The sequence below is a fragment of the Coffea eugenioides genome, chromosome 7, assembly GCF_003713205.1.
Source record: "Coffea eugenioides isolate CCC68of chromosome 7, Ceug_1.0, whole genome shotgun sequence".
Taxonomy (NCBI): domain Eukaryota; kingdom Viridiplantae; phylum Streptophyta; class Magnoliopsida; order Gentianales; family Rubiaceae; genus Coffea; species Coffea eugenioides.
The window spans coordinates 12709666-12730602 of NC_040041.1; the positions used below are offsets into that span (position 1 = coordinate 12709666).

Consider the following 20937-nt stretch of genomic DNA (forward strand, 5'->3'; position numbering starts at 1 on the left):
TAACTATTTCTCTAACCCAAAAACAACCCTAGGTACGACCGTAGGATTTAATTTCTAGATTGCATTAATAATTAGAAAGGCCCAATCCTAACTAACAAACACGCTACGAGGGTTTGTTTAAGTTAGATCGTATGCTCCCCTGACATAAACCCAATTACGCCAGTTGCTACTGAGATAAAGATAACGAACAATTACGGATTCAATTATCCCTATTTAGCAAAATAGCCTATGTGAATAATTAAATATTGCGCATCTATTCAATCACTCACACGAGCTATAACAATTAAAAGCAGGAAACATATAAATACCAATAAATTAAGGAAGCAATTAAAATAAATTAGATCTCACAGTAATTGTTGAACCAAGTCTTCAGTTGTCCCCTTGACTAGAATTAAGAGGTTAGTCCTCCATTAATGGAGAACAACCATGCGAAAGAGCTAAGAGAAGAAAAACTAAAACTATGCTAAAAGCCTAAACTAAAACTATTGATTGATCCCACTTCCCGTACGTTTTTCCCTTTTTAAAGCCAAAAGGAAGTCTAATGCTATCTCCAGTGGTCCCCGCACGAATTGAGAGTCCAATTCCATTTCACCAGCCTCTGTACGTTTCTTTCTCGTTTTAAAGTCCAAAAGGAATGATGACTCCAAATGCTCTTATCCCGTGGTCCCCGCCGAGATTGAGAGTCAAACAAACTCAAAAGAAAAGCCTGCCGAATTACTCCTTGTTTCCTAATGTTCCTAGGACTCCTTGTACCAGCCTTCTCTTCATCAGCTCAAAAGGGAAGCCGTTTGTTTGATCTCTTGTGGGCCACGTTGAGGGAGCCTTGCAGAAGACTCCCATGTGTGCAGTAATTTGCTCAGAAAATCCCTCTTTTTTCTAGTTTCTGTTTCATTCCCTGAAATTAAGTCCAGATACCAAATATAAGTAAATATTACTAATTAAAACAATATTTGGCAAGGACAAAGGGAAAATTAACAATAAAATAACCAACAATTAACACCCTATCAATCCCCCTGATACGAATCTAATAATGCCAGTTGTCACTATTTCAGGACAATTAAACAATTACGGATTTAATGCCCTAATTGACAATAGGTTACCAAATCAATTAATTATCCGGATCCAAGACAATCAATTAATTATATAACCATAAGCATAGCAATCAAGAAATATGCGAATACCAATAAATAAAAGGAAAAGATTAAATTAAATCGATCTCACAATTTTTAGGCGAACCAAAGCCTTCGTTGCTCCGTGACTAGAGTGGTGAAATTAGTTCATGTCTGATACGAAAAAAACATACAAGATTGAAGAGGGAGCAGCGGTCATCGCCTGTTGAAATTTGGAAGATCTAACTCGTCCGAATATTGATTAGATAGGAAAGCTACAAAAGGCCATTCATGGCTTCCACTCCGTCCCCACGCACAAAAGGGCAAAAAAACTACTAAAACTTCTAGGGAAGAAAAGTCAAAGCCAAGAATGTTTTAGTGGTCCTGACATTCGTAGAAGCATTCCACTACCACAAGCTAAAGAAGAAAAGTCAAAGATGAAGGAAAAGGTAAAAGCCATCTGCCATTCATAATAGCAGCCAAAAGAAATCCCTTTCAAAAGGCTACAAGGAAAAAATCTCCTGCTACGCTCATGCCTCCTGCGGCGGCTGTCCAGCCAGGAAAGGAACCCTTCGTCCGTCATTCCTCTGCAGAAATTACCGAAATGGGCGTGACATTTTATTTTCCAAAAATGCCCCTGGGGCAAGCTCTATCACTTGGACTCCTTTTCTGCTAAATTGGTACTTATTATCATATTTTTGTTCTACTCCCTGAAATAAATGCCAAATACTAAAAGTGAGTAGAATTCAGCAATTAATCCACATTGAGTCAGATAATAGGGGAAATTAATAATAAAATAAATAATAAAATCGCACCCTATCACTTGTGCAAAGAACTAAGAAACAATATATTTTGAATTTAAAAAACTAAGTCATATTATAATCACAATAAATTTGCAATCGAAATATGTGTCCCATAATCATGCCAATTGCAAGCAAATTTGAAATATTTGAGCATACACTCTTGAAACTTCCTTAAGTGTTAGCACAGAGAGAATGAATACAAGAATGTTATTAGGTAATCTGCTGATCCTATGTTCAGACTCTTCAGTAATGCTAAGTTCAACCATTTCATTGATCCTATCCCCGGAATGGTGAGGACTATTTGAACACTACAAATCGTATGTAGGGAATGAGGAAAATGAAAAGGAATCACAGGTTAAAAGTAAAATAATAGAAAAACAAAAATCGAGAAACATGTTTGAATGCACTATGCTTAAAATGCAGGTTTAGAGTCTAGAGATATGATAACATCATAAAAAAAAGTATGGAAACTCTACAAACACCTAAAGAACCTTCCTACTTGAGTAAAAAATAAAAAGACAGCCAAAATACTCTTCGCAAAATATGGAGTTAAGATACAACAAAATTAATTGTAATCCAAGCATAGTTCTATAGGCTTTATTTTCTTCTTTTTAACTACAGCTGATGTTTCTTTACTTTTGCTTCCTATTTTACTTTGATAAAAACCAATCTTAAACTCAAGATGAATTTTTTTGCACCAAATGATGCGACAATGAAAATCGAACATTGATGAGTTTACGACCATCAAAAATATTAGTAAGTTTTCATAGTATATTTAGTGTGTAATATAGGAGCTACCATCTATAGCAATTAGCATGTTGATTTTTTCCGACTGAATTACATGAAATTTTTGTAAATTAAGCTATTTTGTCTCTTGGGATTTTAGTTATATAAATTCACTTGATGAATCTAAACTACACAAAATGCATAATGCATGGAAGCTTGGGATTATGCTATTTTTGGAGGCCGAATGTTGGAATAAAAAGCCAGCTCCTGAGTGTTCTAGGCAACATCATCAGCTTGACAAAAGACCCCGTGTCAATCAAGAAATATACAATTCACTTTTGCACCACCATTTTTGCAAGTGACATGTAGGAGCCTGTTGAGCTCCATAGTCCCAAGTTTAGGATCTTTCTGGAGGAAAGTGATGGAAGCTATGCGCAGAGCATAAAACACCTTCTTCATGTTAATTTCAGCAAAATGGGCTTGCTTGGTATGGCTTAAGATGTTACATATTAGATTCACTTAAGAACATTTATTGCTTTATTTTTCTAATTTTCCAGCACTTCTGAAGTACGTATTTGCATATGAGTTATTATACATTGCCCTAAGAATGTAACTATTGAAACAGTTAATTTTATGTATACTCAATAATCATATTAATAAATTTTGGTTACCTATAAATTCTCCTTTTTTTTTATAAAGCAAATAACTTATTTTGTTTAAGTAATATGTGAGAAGAAAATAAAAGATTAGGAGGATTGCACACTGACCTCTAATATATTATCCCCTTTGATTTTATATAAAGTGAAAAAAAGATGGAATACATCATTGGTTATGGTGATTGAACCAAACATGCTCCAAAAGTGTATGTGATGGAATCATAATATCTACTTAACTCTTCTATAATTTGCATGAATATCCACTTTACTGCCCTATGATTTTTGTATTTATTCACATAATCCCCCTATGATTTTATGCAAGGTGGTTAGCATGATTTGCAATTTAACATTTAAGTAAGAGTACCACTGGTATATCAACAAACGGTGTACTATTTTCTATCAAATTTTCACTTTACATGAAATTATAGAGGGTGAATTGGATATTTTAAAACATTAAAGTGGTCATGTGATAATAGGTGAAATCATATGATATTTATCTGTAATTTATCCAAAAATAAAGCACAAGAAAATCTTGACAAATAGATATTAGGAACTATAGCTAGAACTAAGTTCTATGCTATCATGCTTGTTTATTTTCACAGAATGTTGATTGTCGGAAATTCATCTAGAGAAAGATCTACTCCATCCAAAAATGGAGAATCGGAAATTGTATAATTCGAAACTAGTCCAATAAGAAAGTTTGATGCTACAAATTAACAAGAGATTTGCTAATGAAACTCATGCAAATCTTCTCGATCTACCAAATCTACCTAATCAACCAGGACACTAAGCAACCTATCACCTGAATATGTGTGTCCTAAATTTCCCTGTGAAGTTTTAGAAATCACACATTTGGCATCTGTCGACTTTCCAACCATCCCAGAAGTTTCTGATAATCCCAAGTGCAAACTTGACATATTCGACACACTCTTGGGGTAGGCCACACCATCTACAGGAGACAAAATCCGAGTTTACTAAGAAGATGAACCTGGATAAACAATTATTAAACCAAAAAATGTACTACTAATTGTTGGAAAAATCGGGTAATTTCCCGCACAAATGTTTAACTAGTGATTAAACAGATTCAATAATTCCCAAGAAAGATCGTCAAAACAATCTTTTTAGACAGAATTACCATTACAAGTAAAATTCCCAGGAATGGCTGGAGGGGTCACAAGCAATCCTACTTAAAACCCAGTCTCCTAGATAGAATTTATGTGTACGGTGTATTATCACAACTAGACCTGTGCATACATAAATAATACGTACACACGAATAAAAAAATACACCCAAATGAACCGTATAAAACACTACAAATAAACCTGACAAATATATATTGAATACTATACTACAATAGAAAATAAACTACTAAATAAATGCGAAATAAATAAAAGAGATAAGGAAAGAACGCACCCGAAAAATTGATAACGGAGTTCGGCCAATTTTGCCTAATCTCCGAGCACCGCCTAAGCAACCCTTTTTTTAATAATTTGGAAGAAAAAAGAATTACAAAATCATTTTTGGTATAATTCTTTTGTTGGTGTTGGTACATTTGAATTGAGAAGAGATGGAATTATTTATAACTTCTCAAAACGTCTCATATCTCATAATCCTACCGATGTGGGATTAGAATTGTGCCAAAAAGTTCAACAATTTTGGCTTGAAAAAGTCATCAATTAAGGTTTTGAATTCAACAAATCTCCACCTTGGCATAATTTCTAATCCCACCCAAAAAATACAAATCTTCTCACACAAACAAAAAATCAAACGGTCCTTGCGGTGCTTCCAAATTTGCGCCCTCAGGCGCCAACTCAAATATGCAGGATATTGACCAAGTCTAAACAAAGTTTAAACTTATACATTGTAATCACCTTGGTCAGCATATCTGCAGGATTCTCCGCAGTCCGAATCTTCTGGAGAAAAATCTACTCTTCTTCAAGAATTTTCCGCACAAAGTGATAGCGAACATCAATGTGTTTCGTTCTTGCGTGTAAGACTTGATTTTTTGCTAAGTGAATAGCACTCTGACTATCACAAAACACGTTAATGTGTTTTTGACCAACTCTCAAGTATTCAAGCAATTCTTGAAGCCAAATTGCCTCCTTCACAACCTCAGTAATCGCCATATACTCTACCTCCGTTGTAGACAAAGTCACTGTTGACTGCAAAGTAGATTTCCAACTAACTGGCGCCTTAACAAATGTGAACAAGTAGCCAGTTATAGAACGTCGCTTATCCAAATCACATGCATAGTCAGAATAACAATATCCAACTACACATTGACCAAGTGATTCATCCTGCTCAAACACTAATCCAATATCTACAGTATCTTGGATATACCGTAGAATCCATTTCACAACTTGCCAATGACCCTTGCCCGGATCATGCATAAACCTGCATACCACACTAACTGCTTGTGAAATGTCGGATCTCGTACACACTATTGCATCAAGCTACCAACTGCATTAGCATACGGGACTTTCGCCATGTATGCTCGTTCTTCATCCGTCTTTGGAGATAATAGGTTACTAAGTTTCAAATGAGGAGCAATTGGAGTACTTACAGGTTTTGAATCTTCATTCATGCCAAAACGTTGTAGTACCTTCTTCAAATATTGCTTCTGTGTCAGACAAATCTTGTTTCTCGTTCTATCCCTCCTTATTTTCATGTCGAGAATCTTCTTGGCTTCTCCCAAATCCTTCATCTCGAACTCTTTACTCAACTTAGCCTTCATTTTGTCAATTTCAACTTGGCTCTTTGATGCTATCAGCATATCATCAACGTACAAGAGTAAGTAGATGTAGGAATCATCTCATAGCTTGCGCAAATACACACAGTGATCGTATTTGCTTCTTGTGTACTTCTGTCCCATCATGAACTGGTCAAATCGTTTATACCATTGCCTCGGTGATTGTTTCAATCCATACAACGATTTGCTCAATTTACAAACCCAATCTTCTTTACCAGCAATTTTGAATCCATCTGACTGAAACATATAGATTTCCTCCTTCAAGTCACCGTGAAGTAATGCGATTTTCACATCAAATTGAGCTAACTCCAAATTCAACTGTGCTACAAAGATCAACAAAATTCTAATAGAGGAATGTTTAACAACTGGAGAAAATACCTCATTAGCGTAGCTTTTGGCCACCAATCTTGCTTTGCAGCGAACATCATTCTTGTCAGGAAATCCTTCTTTCTTTGTAAATATCTATTTGCATCCAATTGCCTTCTTACCCATCGGTAGTTGGGTTAACTTCCACGTCTTGTTCTTCTGAAGAGATTGCATCTCTTCTTCCATAGCATCTTTCCATCTACCATCTTCTGTATTTCGAACTGCTTCAGAAAAGGTGGATGGAATATCATCAACAACTGGAAGTGCATAGACCACCATGTCAGCAAAACGAGCAGGTTTTGAATTTCTCGTCTCGACATATTAATGGCAATTGACTCTTGTTGTTGTTGAGATTCTTGGGTTGAAACCTTTTTCTCATCTGACTCCTCTTCTGTCAAAGGAGATTCACTGATGGTGCTGTTTGCTGGGCTCACCATTATTTGCTCAAACTCCACCTGTTTCGATGTACACTCCACCTGTTGCGGAGTACCACGGGTCCCATCCTGTGTTACCTTTGATGATAATGTTACCTTATTCAACATGGCAGATTCATCAAAGGTAACATCCCTGCTGATAATGATCTTCTTTGCTTCTAGACACCATAACCGGTATGTCTTAACTCCTGCATTAAAATCCATATAGAGAGTCTTCTTTTCAAGTGGATCCAACTTTGATTTATTTACATAATAATATGCAGTAGAACAAAAAATATGCAAAAAATCATAATCTATTGTAAGTTTTTCAAACCATACCTCTAATAGAGTCTTGCCACCTATTGCAACTGATGGCAAGCGATTGACGAAATGTTGAGCGTACGTCACAGCCTCAACCTAAAATTTTCTGTCTAACCCAGTATTAGACAACATACAACGAATTTTTTCCACTAGTGTCTTGTTCATACGTTCTGACACCCCATTCTGCTGTGATGTTCTTCTAACTGTGAAATGCCAAACTATGCCATACTTTTAGCATATCTTCTGGAATGGATCATTCTTGTATTTTCCACTGTTGTCTGTTCGGAGAACCTTGATCTTTCTTCCCGTCTGATTTTCAATCTGAGTTTTACATTTAAAAAAAATCCCTAACACTTCATTCTTATTCTTCATAGTAAACACCCAAACTATTCTGAAAAAATCATCAACAAAAGTGACAAAATAGAACCTGCCTCCAAGGGATAGAGTCTTGGCAGGTTCCCATACATCTGAGTACACATAATCCAAAATACCCTTGGTATTATGGATGCGAGTGCCAAATTTCACTCTTCGTTGTTTTTCCAAAACACAATGCTCACAAAATTTTAATTTGCAAGCTTTCATACCTTTCAACAATCCATGCTTGGCAAGATTTTGCAAGGATTTTTCACCAGCATGTCCCAATTGCATGTGCCACAACTTTGTTGCCTCCGCATCCTTCTTGCTACTGAAAGATGTTACTACTGCTGCTGTCCCAACAACTATATTATCTTGGTAGTAATACAGATTATTCTTCTTCACACCTTTCAACATCACAAGTGCTCCCGAAATTATTTTAAGAATTCCATCTGGCATCTTCACTTTCATGCCTTTTGACTCAAAGAGTCCCAAGGAGACGAGATTCCTCTTCAAATTCGGCACGTATCGAACATCCTTCAAGATTCTGGTGGATCCATCATAATTACGCAGCTTGATTGAACCTATCCCAACTGTTTTACATGAATTGTCATTTTTCATGTAAACAACTCCACCATCAAGTTCTTCAAATTCAAAAAATTCCTCCTAAATAGGAGACATATGGTAGGTACAACTTGAATCCAAAATTCACTCATCTGGATGAGATGTTGAAGGTGATACAAACAAAGAGAAATCTGATTCCGCATCACTTTTGCACTCTGCAACATTTACGTCTTGCGAAACTTTCCCTTTCTTTTTCAACTTTGGATAATCTTTCTTCTAGTGCCTTTTCTCACGATAGAAAGCACACTCATTTTTGGCAACTTTTCTCTCATTTGATTGACTTTGTTGACAACCTCTTGCCACTAACGCTTCATCTACTGTAACTCCTTTATTTTTTATTTTATCCTACTTTCTCAATTCATGACTGTACAAAACAGAACATACAGCATCTAAAGACACATTCTTCTTCCCATGAAATAACATAATTTTCAAATGTTCAAATTCATCAGAAAGGGATGATAACAACACCAAAGCCAAATCTTCATCTTCAAATTTTACATCTAAATTTAACAGATCTGCTACTAACTGATTAAACATAGTGATGTGTTCATTCATAGTAGTACCTGGTTGGTAATTGAATCGGAACAATCTTTTCTTCATAAGGAGTTTATTCTGACCACTCTTTTTCAGAAATTTCTCCTTCAATGCCCTTCACAATTTTCATGCAGAAGTCTTGTTCTTCAAAGTATACTTTTGCTTTCTGTACAAATACGATCGAATAGTTTCGCATGCCAACCGATTTATGGTACTCCACTCCTTCTCTTCTATGTCATCTGATTTCTTTTCTTCAATGGCAATGTCAAGGCCCTGTTGGAAAAGGGAGTCCATGATCTCGCCTTGCCACATGTCGAAATGGCCAGTACCGTCAAATATCTCCACCGCTAGCTTCAAACTTGACATTGGAATCCTCGACCATGTGGACGAGGAAACCGATGCCCAGATGTAACTCTTGACGTAGAATTGTCTGATGCCATTACAGACTCAAATAATAGTATTCAATATATAAAAAATTATAAATAGGCCAAAGGACGAGCCTTCGATTCTGATACCACTTGTTGGGGAAATTGGGTAATTTTTCGCTCAAATGTTCAACTAGTGATTAAACCGATTCAATAATTTTCAAGAAAGTTCGTCAAAATAATCTCCTTAGACAGAATTACCATTTCAAATAAATTTTCAAGAAAGGCTGGAGGGGTCACAAGTGGTCCCACTTAAAACCCAGTCTCCTAGACAGAATTTATGTGTACGGTGTATTATCACAACTAGACTCGTGTATACATAAATAATACGTACACACGAATAAAAATATACATCCAAATGAACCGTATAAAACACTACAAATAAACCCAAAAAATATATATTGAATACTATACTATAATAGAAAAGAAACTACTAAATAAATGCGAAATAAATAAAAGAGATAAGCAAAGAACGCACCCGAAAAATTGATAACGGGATTCGGTCAATTTTGCCTAATTTTTGAGCACCGCCTAAGCGATTCTCTTTTAATAATTTGGGAGAAGAAAGAATAACAAAAGAATTACAAATTTCTTTTTGGTGTAATTCTTTTGTTGGTGTTGGTACATTTAAATTGAGAAAAGATGGAGTTATTTATAACATCTCAAAACCTCCTATCTCATAATCCTACCGATGTGGGATTAGAATTGTGCTAAAAAGTTTAACAATTTTGGCTTGAAAAATTCATCAATTGAGGTTTTGAATTCAACACTAATCATAGTGTTACTTTGTTAATTTTTTTTCAATCTAATTTGTGAGACAATACCATAAGAACCTAAATATTATATTTCATGCTATGTCACTGCAATAATATTAGTATTTTGTGCAGCATTTAGTAAGTAATTCTACAATGTGGCTAACAAAAACAAAAACAAAATAACTTGAAACTAATATCTGTTGTGTGACAGCCCCACCTCCCCCTAAGGCGAAACAAAGGGTTCGGCGGACCGCCTACCCAACTCTCGCCAGGACTCACTCACTCACTACAGTTCTCAAACAAATTACAATATAAATCTCAAATATTACATCAAATTTCCCAAGAATTACATATCATAAACGAAGCGGAAACTAATTCTAAGCGTGGAACGTACACATACATCCATTTCAAATCCAAATATTTGTACAAGCCCAACTAGTACATAGAATAAATCCAAATCTAAACTATACAAGATATACGCCTTCCAGTCACACAAAGAACCAAATACAAGTTCTTCCTTTGCCTCAATCCCTGTGGGGAGAAGAAAATAATTGGGAGTGAGTTAAAAACTCAGTAAGTAACCAGTAAAATCAGAAATCAAATAAGCTTCACAATAGTGCATTGAGATGATGACATGAATCAGTAATCAAATGTACATTTAATGCTCATGTGAACCAGTGAAATCATCGTACTTAAAGTTCCAATGCTCCAACGGATCCAGAAAAGTCAAATAGTACAAGGGAGCCAATTGCTCCAACTAAACAGTAGTGGAGACGTTGGTTCTAATCACAAGATTTTCCAAGAACTCATCGGAGTCAAGTTATGTCATGGCATACACACATACACAAATGATATGCAAATTGAGTGATCAATGCAAGAATTAGTTATGAAATCGGGTAAGCGATGCAAGAAATAGTTCAAAAGTAACTTTGGAAATAGTTGAGGGGTCACTCACCAACCACGGCTCAGGAACCATCCATCATATGTTGTTGCCTTGCTCAAGTCCAAGCCCTTCAACTCAAACTCAAAGCAATCAAATGCTTTCAAAGATCGGACAGCATATCCCCTTAATTTCCTTACTTTTCCATCCTACAAGCAACACCAATTCATCTCAAATCAACCACATACACATCATAGACAATCAAATACACCTTTCGGCACAATATCCATAACTGAAGCTACACTTATCGGATTGAAACGAATCTTATGGAATTTCGAAGCCAAGACATAAACCTACAATTCTTATGAAGATCTCAAAATCCAAATCATGCATTTTCATGTCAAAAACGGAAAACTCCACGAAAACAGAAATCTGGGCGCGGAACAGGGTTCATGGGAAGTCAAGGGTATTTCGATCATTTCACATGCTACAGTGCCCGGATAGAGCTGAAATTTTACAGGTAGCTAGCTAACTCAATTATCAACAACTTTCATGTTTTACCCGAAACCTGATTCGGCTTCTAACATGCCTAAATAAATCCGACCAGAACAGGGCAAATTTAACCCTAAACCTGGAATTTTCGTATCAAACCAGAAATTTCCGCAACCAACTTCAACTAACATATACAAGCATCATTATACACCATTATCAGCCATCATACCATAATTAAACCATGATCATCATATAAAATCAGAAAAATCTCCATTAAATCATAAATTTAACAAACACTACTTAAACCCATGAAGTCTTCCACAAATTAACATGTTAAGCCACTGGAAATCACTAATCTATCTTTATTAAGAACAAAAGGGAAATTTCTTAGCAACTTACCTTTACAACTCAAGAAAGATAGTAGCTTAGGTTTCTTTCTTCCAAAAAAACTCCACCAACTACTTCAATACTACTAAGAGAAGGGTTTTTATGGAGCAAATCAAGGTTTTAACGGTTGGATTGTGAGATTGAGCAAGATTGGATGAAGAAAGTTGGAGGTTTTTTTCTTCTTTTCTCTCCCTAGAAGCTCGGCCAAAGGGGCTAAGAATGAAGAAATATTTTGGTCAAAATTAGCTTTAAGAAGGTAAAAATATCTTGGTCAAAAGTCCACCCTCGAATAGAAACGTGACATGTGGCACCTTATATGTTTAACCTTATCCTCTTGTCTCTCCATACTAATTCATCTAACTAACCTCTAATTATCTCTTAACACCTTATAAAATAATATCACTTAATACAAAACTCCAACCAGTTATCAAAAATATATCGCATTTACCGCACTAGCGGGTCCCACGTCCATAATACACTTCGAACTTAACGTGGACTAACTTGTATCAAGGAAATGATTTTAAAACTATATTCCCTTATAAAAATGTATAGAAAATTAATATATTGGAGAAAGGTATAAAATTATAGACAAGAAAACCAAATAATGTCTCGAAAATATATAAAAATTTTCGAGTTCTCACACTCATTCTTTCGGGGCGTCACATGTTGAGTATAAGTTATAGCCGTCAACTTTTTTCTTTTTCTTTTTCATTTTAGGAACTAGTTTGGTAGTATGTGTATTACATGTTGATTGATAACTTATTCTTGGATTCAAGTCAAAGTGATTAATTTAGAGGTTAATAAGTTTATTGCAAATTGATGGAATAGAGTCTGCAAAGACAATAGTTCAACTTAAAAAAATCTCAATTTATTACTTAACAACAAAGAAGCTACCATTGTTGTGCATTATCGAAATATGATATCTAATACATTAATCCACTAATTTAAACTCGTACTTTTAATATACAATAATAACAAATAATATATAAAATATAACATGGTATAGATTTGCATAAATACGGCTTGTCTATCGTATTCATTTTTCTTTACTTAATTGAAGATATATAAAGTATACTTACATATCCTCTTTATCTAAGAAATAAATATTGAAGCATCATAGAATAGAGTACTTCTCAATGATCATTTCTATATTGAAAATCATCATTTCTAGTAGCGAGAATTATTTGAATTAATTTTTAGTAACCAACATACATACTACGTTATGATGGAAATGAAAAATTGGACGAAGCAAAAGAACTCCTTTAGGGAAAGAAATTGAAAAGTCAATGGGAGATTGAAATTATTAACACGCCGGACACTTGAAAGAAACGTCATTGCAAATAAATTAAAACGTAGAGAACTTTCAAGACATTTATAACGCCAACAGGTTTGTCAATAAAACATTTGGCCCACAATGGTCGGTAACTTGTGCTAAGCTAGGGACTGTAATATTGGCAATTTTCGAAATGCTTTAGCACATAGACAAAATGTTTACATATACACACACATATAAGGAGTTTGTAGGTGACTGTTAGAAAATTTTCATCCGCCATCATTACGGATAATTTAGGCTTAGAAAAAAAAAATCAAATGTAAGTGATTAAGCCAAATGTGCAACATTGTAATGAATAATTAAGTTGGGTTTGAACATTGTGTCCTCCTATATGTAATTGGTTTATATTTCACGTGATTATTAAGTTTTTAAGTAGTGTTTAAACCACTTACAAATGTAATTGCAGTACTCTTTATCTTCTTCTATAATTGTTAGGTGGCTTTTATAGCTACAATAATAGAGGGTCTTAGTGCTAAGGATGATTGGTTTAGGAAACACTTAATAATGAACATGATTGATTCTAGTTCATATTTCCAATCCATTACAATTATAATTGTAGTGCTCTTCAACTTTCTGACAATAATGGAGGCCCTTAATAGTGAAGAATGTTGCTTTAAGTGCTTGTGCTCAATATTTTGTTGTGGGTGTTTGAACAGGTATGCTCATTTACTTTCTCTCTTTTTGCAGTCTTGAATGTTTAGCTGATACAATAACAATTGTGAATTTTCTATTGCAATTTTTTCTCAATAGCTATTGTATGAATATGAAAATTTCATTATGGAATACATGATACATACATATGAATATTCATAGGAACCATCTTACATTTTCTAACTATATTTCCAAAATCTAATGTTCGTGGTTGCAAGTGGTTAAGCTATGACTAAAGATTATCTATTGACTGCAATTTTATGACCAATGTAGGATCTAAATCTGGCCTTATAGTTGTTACATGTTAATTGTTGATTGGATTGTGTTATAATGGTATGACTAAAGATTATCTATTGACTGCAATTTTATGACCAATGTAGGATCTAAATCTGGCCTTATAGTTGTTACATGTTAATTGTTGATTGGATTGTGTTATAATGGTATAATAACAAAGGTAATGATGTTTTTGGTATAGTTGTTGTGGTAACTATTACATGCAATTCTATTTCTGCTATCTTTTTTTTTATAAATTTATTTGAATAAATATTTTATCACATAGGTTAAAGCACCGGCTTACCCCCTAGTGTCCTAAGAAAAGCAAAGTAATAGGCAAATATAGCACAAAATACCTAAATATATATATATCACAATGGCAAAGATGATATGATCTAAGGATCATAAACAAAAAAAGATTATGATGACCCCCATCTATGAAGAGTTGTTATTAATTAAAATAGAGCATTGAAGTAATAAAGGGAAACAAAATAACATAAGTGAATGCCGGAAATTTGAATAGCATGCTAAACACATTAACTGGTTGGAGCACATTGGGAGCAAAAAAGCTAAAGTACAAGTGCTGGACCAAAATTAACTGCAGATCAAGATTAAGTGGGTTAGTTTTTTAAAATTTTTCAAAATTTGGGACATCCCTGTTTTTTAATCTAGCATTCCTAAAGCCCAAACCAATTTCATTTCACTTTTCTCTCTTGTTTTTTATTGATAAAAAGGTTTTGTTCCTACACGGAGTTGGCAAATGCAAATAGGATGGACAAATGGTCATGATTCACAAACCATTTGATTACCAGAATTTTGCACCTACGTAATAGATTATTAGTAGGAATTCTATAGCAACATAAGTTATAGTAAGTTGTAATTTATAATAATATTAATTAGTATATTAGTATAAAAAAATATGTAATAGATTAGTAGCCTAGCAGGTACATAATCATATGATATGCAATAAACATATAAAATATGATAATTCGACCAATAATGGGAAATTGAGTAAGGTTCAATTTGCATTCCAACATAGTTGTTAATCAATTAACACCGATATCCGTTTTACTGGTAGTTGTCCAAATTTCGATATTAGATCTAAAATTGAATGAGCCAGTTTTTCCCTTTTTCCAAAATTTAGGACATTCCTATTTGTAATCTATCCTTCCTGAAGCCCAAACCAATTTCATTTCACTTTTCCTCTGTTATATTTTCTCTTTTCCTTTCATTGGTAAGAAAAGGTTTCGTTTCTACATAATCTTTCAACGCGATTATGTTATGTATATGGTTTTGCCCGAATGGCGAAACATATACAAAAGATGGTGAAGGTTGTTCAATCAGACACTCCATTAGCACTTTTTGGAAAAAAAAATTCCTTCAGTAACCATCCAGGAGTAAATTGTGTGAATTAAGATAATGAGAAAAAGAGTCATTTGAAACCTTTAGCTTAGGTATAACTCGTTAAAATCTTGTCATAGATGGTGGTTTTTTTTTTCCACTTATGGTTTCTTGATAACTTTAAGGAGTTTTAAACCAAGCTAATTAGAATTCTACATCATTTGGTATTATACTATATATTAAGGTCAAGTTAGTGTTGGGTTTAATTATTAATTAGCTTAGACGGTTGTCTTGAGTGAATAATACACATTTGGTTTTGTTTGGATATCAAATATTTTTAAATAATATTTCGTTTGCATCGTAAACATATTTTTCAATTCACCTTTTTATATTTTTAATTATTTTTTTATTTTATATATATCATATTATAAAAAATGTTATACGAATTATTCGAAATAATATTTCAAATAATACTCTATCCAAACAAACCAACAATTGCATTACTCCAAACCTTCTTTATCTAAGGACTTTGCTCTTGCAGGGAGTTGCGTCCACCTTCCATACTTTTTATGTTCGTGTTCTTGAGAATTGGAAAAACTTAGTGGTTTGTTTGGATGGTAGATTATTTATCAAATTTTATTTGTTTATATTATTAATATATTTTCAATCATTTTTAATTTTACATACATCACATCCAAAAAGTTTTACAGTATCCTTTTAAAAAAGTTATCTCAAATAATCTACTTTCCAAATACGCTCGTGTGTCTTTTAGCTTACGTCTTGATCTTTCTATTTTTATTTCTGTTGCATGAATTTTTGTAAGAACAAGTCTGTGTATAGTTTTTTTTTGTTTAAATTCCTCTAAAAGGTCTATCTATATAGGCACGGTTGGTTGGTGATCTTAATCTTTACTTGTTGATTCTGGGAATGAATGTGACCAAGCGATTGTCATCCTATGATCGTTTTTAGGAGAGAGACTACGTGGTGGATCTTATTTATTCTACATTGGGAAAATTTCTTTAGACGTGAACATGAACTATAATTGTATACAACAACCAACCAAAGGACGGGAACAAGAAGCTTAAATTTATTTGGTGATTATGGCGAAACAGGTAAAGATGGATGGGGAAGACTACGGCGAAAGAGGCAAGACAGATGGTGAAGATTGTTCAATCGGATACTCTATTAGCACTTCTTGGGAAAAAAAGATTGGAATAACAGGACATTATATGGTATTATGAATCGTGAGGAGGACCAAGATTGTGCATAGTTTTGTTTAAATTCCTCAAAAACGTCTATCTATGCATGGTTAGTGATCTTAATCTTTGTTGATTCTGGGATGTGATCAACTGATTGTTGCCCTATGATCATTTTCAGGTAGAAGTTATTTCTTGATCTTATGAGAAAGTGCAAAAACAAAATTACTGGAAAGAAACTCAAAATCGAAAGAGATATTCGAATGAAAACAGGGTTGGACGACCAGGCCTGTTTTTCCTTGAAAAACTCTGCTCCTCCCTCTTTTTTTTTTTATCATTTTCTTAGTTCTACTTTGATATTTTCCTCTAATTTTTCTAGTGCTTTACATTGCTCAAGTGTATTACTAGTGATATTTGTATAATCATTTCTGTTCCATGGATAATTGCAACAGAAAAAAAAGTTTCCTTCAGTAACCATGTTAAGAGAAGACACTAAAATACTTCAATGCTTAAAACTTCTTGAAATTTAGCAGTTCTACCATGGAGTTTGCATCGTTTAACACATACATCACAGGTCAAGGCTTATAACACTCGACGAGCATAATTTGCTTAATTAGAAACAGCAGTCACTACTCACTACTCACACATCTGCTAGATTAATTTAATCAAAATGGGACTTCTCACAGAGTGCTGCTTTGAGCTCCAGGCGATGAGCCCTGCATGTAAGTAGCATTTTCGAACCTGTCTGTTCTTTGAAGCTGATCTGATATGTAATCTTTTGGTTCATTCTTGTGAACCGCAGGGCAGTTGGATATACGACAATATCGATCCTTGGGATGGATGTGATCAGATTGTTGTAAACTGAGTAGGTCTTGTCCACATTCATCGCCGTTCTTCTATATGTCTGAGTATCAGACCCCAACTGAATAGAAAATGAAGGATAATTGAGTTCAGCTTCGGGGATGCTGTAAATATTCGCACATGTGATCCGGCGCTGCGTAATGAACACTATCTGATCATCTGTGTAGTTCAAACCACACAAGTATTGAAGATAATCATCAGGATGGATGTCATAAACCAATCCAGCGTCAGCAACTCTTGCCAGATTTACATGGCCAGCACCAATTGCAAATAAATTTGCAAGAAGCATCCTCTCATCAAGGATAAGGCTCCCATCATGGTTCAAGAAGTCAGCACTGGTCATAATAGCAGATTTAACGGCAGCAGGCGACCAATCGGGATGCAAACTTTGTATTAAGGCTGCAATGCCACTCAGGTGAGGTGTTGACATTGAGGTTCCACATTGTAACTTGAATGACGCAGTTGAATTTTTGCTGTTGTCCACAAAGGAAGGCCAGGCAGCAAGAATGCTGACACCTGGGCCAACGATACAGGTTTAAGAATTTCGGGGCTCGTCAAGCTCGGACCTCTCGAGGAGAAAAATGCTATGGCAGGAGCTTCTTTTAATCCAACAACTGTACCTTCGAATGCTATCATGGCAGTATGTGCAAATGTAGAGTTTATATACTCCTTTATCGCTTCCCCGACAACAAGACTCACTGTAGTAGTGGGAATCACATCAACTTGAGGTGAGGTAGCACACAAGTCTGTGTCTCCGTTGACCACTATCATTGCTGCCCCATCAGCATCTCTTATGCCCTGCCTCAAATTAAATGTTTCGAAGGGTTCATCAGCTTCGTACAATACCACCTTGCCAACAACAAAAGTCTTGTTCAATGTGCCACGGGCACATTTTCTAGCTGCCGAACGTACTAGGGGTATCAATGTCCTTGAAAGAACCTTAGGTTGATGGACTGATACACCATCAAACTGTGAATTGTTACCAAGCACAACTATAGACCTAAAACTGCGATCAATTGTGCTCACACCCACCGTTAAAATCCATGGTGCGGTATTTAATAGCGTACCATGGAACGGTCCTCCATTGCCAGCGGCACAGCTGACAATGATCCCGTTCTGGATTGCTCGAAAAGCACCGATTGCTATCTCGTCTGCAAAGTAAGGCTCCTCTTGTCCTCCAAGAGAGAGTGATAACACATTGACACCGTCTGCGATGGCAGCTTCCATGGCTACGAGAATGGTGCTTCCCTCGCACCCATCATCCTCACAAGCTTGATAAATGGCCAAGTGTTGCTGTGCCATTAGCTTGGCAATAAACATTGGCACCGCTGACAAATGCATCAGCAGTAGTGCTTGCGGTGTGTGTTCCGTGTGCTCTCACGTCGACAGGCAATCCAGTCATGCCCAAAGATATCTTGGTTGCACCTATAAGCTTCTTGTTACAGGTGGTGCTATTCAAACGACATTTTCCTTTCCATTCGGTTGGTGGTGTTGGCATCACTTCATCATTGAAGGACAAGTGGTCAGGTTTTATTCCATTATCAATTACCCCAATTATGATGCCTTGGCCAAAGTTGGCTAGGGGCCAAAGCCCGTCATGGGGTTGCAGCCCCAGGAATTTGGGACTGCATGTGGTCTGAAGTGCCAATACCTTTTGAGGTCTGGCATATAAGAATCCTGTCATCCTCTCCATTTGTTTCACTTCATCAAGCGACAATCTGGCTGCAAAGCCAATAATGACATGGTTATAAGAATAAACTAAGCGTGAGGCATCAATTGTGCCAGTGGAAGTTTTTAGGAGGAAGGAATGGTAAAGTTTAGAAGAAGTTGTTATCAATTTAGTCCCTTAGTAACATTGGTTACTAATTTAATTAAGCTATTGGATGATTTGTAACGAAAAAGTGAAAAACTCCAACAAATCTGACTACCTCACAACAAGTTCAGGGCATGTGCAAGGCATGTGCACGGCATGTGCATGGTATGTGTACATATCCTAATAAAATGATTAGAAAGTTATCTACGTCCAAAAATTTTCAAGTCGTATCTTGTTTTATGATCCATATAAAACATAACCCATTATAAAGTGACCCATTACAAGATCCTTAACACCAAAATACGTTTCGATAATCAGTCCCTCCTTACTGTTTTGATTGTCAAGGTACGAACGTTGACTATTTTCTTAATTCAAGAATAACTATAGGTACGACTATAGGGTTTAATTCGCCAATTGCATTAGAAACTAGAGAAACCCGACTCTAATTAATAAACACGCTACGAGGGTTTACTTAAATTAGATTATATATTTTCCTGATATCAATCCAATTATGTTGGTTGCCACCAGGATGAGGATGATCAAACAATTACGGATTCAACTACCCTCAATTAGCAAGTAGACTACGTGAATAATGAAATATTGCGCACTATTTAATCATGCACAATAACTACAACCATTAAAAGCAGAAAACATACAAATACCAATGAACGAAAGAAGCAATTAAAATAATTTAGATCTCATAGTTATTGTCGAACCAAATCTTCAGTTGTCCCTTTGACTAGAAATAAGAATTGAGTTCTCCATAAGTGGAAAACAGGCCATGTGAAAAGAATTGAAAAAGATTGTCAAATCTTGTCTCACAAATTCGGACAAAGAAGGAAAAGTAGAACAAGTCAACAATTGTGGCTTTTCGTTGGTTTCCTCCAAGCTTTTGCCAAAAGGCAAGAAAAGTCAAAGAGAAAAGTACAATCCTTCTCTTCTGCGTTTCTAGCCACCAAAAAGGTGAATGAATTGATTGCCTTTTGTGGCCAGGCCCACCAGAGAAAGAAACTCACGCTAGTCCTAGTTTTTCTCCACTTTCCTAATCTCCCCAAAATCCTAACAAGAAAGAAAAATAATTCCTAATAGTACTCAATTACCTAATAGAAAAAAAACAGTAACTATTCCAGCACAGCCTCGGACTTGGAGTCCACAATTCTTTGGAAACTGCCCCCGTGCGTGTGAGATCCCGACAATCCCATCCTGGGACGTGACTTCAGTGTGCCCACGCCTAACTGTCAGCAAGTCTTCTGGAATGTTGATTTTTAGAATCTTTTTTTCCACCAATTTCTGCAATTAATACCAAATAGTGCAATATTTAGTCAAAACCATTATGAAATATTAGCGAAAAAAAATCTTGTAAAGTGCACCCTATCACTTTGTAACGAAAAAGTGAAAAACTCCAACAAAATTGGCTACCTCACAACAAGTTCAGGGCATGTGCACGGCATGTGCATGGTATGTGTACATATCCTAATAAAAGGATTAGAAAGTTATCTATGTCCAAAAATGTCCAAGTCGTATCATGTTTTATGATCCATATAAAACGTAACCCATTAGAAAGTGACCCATTACAAAATCCTTAACAATACCAAGTGAAGAAAACTTAACTCTTGCAAACATAGAATATAGCTCAACCACAAAAAAAAAGTCTAACTCCTAAATATGGTGCCAAAGTTTTTGGCCAAACAAATGGCATAGCAGCGAGAATGGCATCACTAGCTCATTTAGCCATATATCAAGTTTGTGAGGATGATGCATGTGAGGAAAGCACCATCGTTGCAACCATGAAAGTTGCCATTGTAGATGTTGAAGTGCTATCACTCTCTATTGGAGGACACGAGGAGCAATATTTGCAAATGGCATTGCAATTAG

The 20937-nt window shown here is 35.4% G+C and overlaps 2 protein-coding genes across 2 annotated transcripts; both read right to left on the minus strand.

The window, feature by feature from the left end:
- Positions 1–17049: 17049 nt before the first annotated feature.
- On the minus strand, positions 17050–18476 carry LOC113776938 (subtilisin-like protease SBT1.8). The gene is made up of 2 exons (XM_027321991.1): positions 17870–18476; positions 17050–17765 (listed from the first exon to the last, which is right to left on the minus strand). Exons 1-2 carry the CDS (start codon positions 18474–18476, stop codon positions 17050–17052), a joined length of 1323 nt encoding a protein of 440 aa, XP_027177792.1.
- A 37-nt stretch (positions 18477–18513) lies between these two features.
- On the minus strand, positions 18514–18942 carry LOC113776940 (subtilisin-like protease SBT1.9). The gene has a single exon (XM_027321992.1). The coding sequence runs from the start codon at positions 18940–18942 to the stop codon at positions 18514–18516; it is 429 nt and encodes a 142-aa protein (XP_027177793.1).
- Between the last annotated feature and the right edge of the window lie 1995 nt (positions 18943–20937).

Bases quoted from the DNA above. Each gene is read 5' to 3' on its own strand.
- LOC113776938 (XM_027321991.1), bottom strand. From the start codon at position 18,476: ATGGAAGCTGCCATCGCAGACGGTGTCAATGTGTTATCACTCTCTCTT. The intron at 17,766-17,869 runs GTACAGTTGTTG...TCGTTGGCCCAG, and splicing joins TGCCATGATAGCATTCGAAG to GTGTCAGCATTCTTGCTGCC.
- LOC113776940 (XM_027321992.1), bottom strand. From the start codon at position 18,942: ATGGAGAGGATGACAGGATTCTTATATGCCAGACCTCAAAAGGTATTG.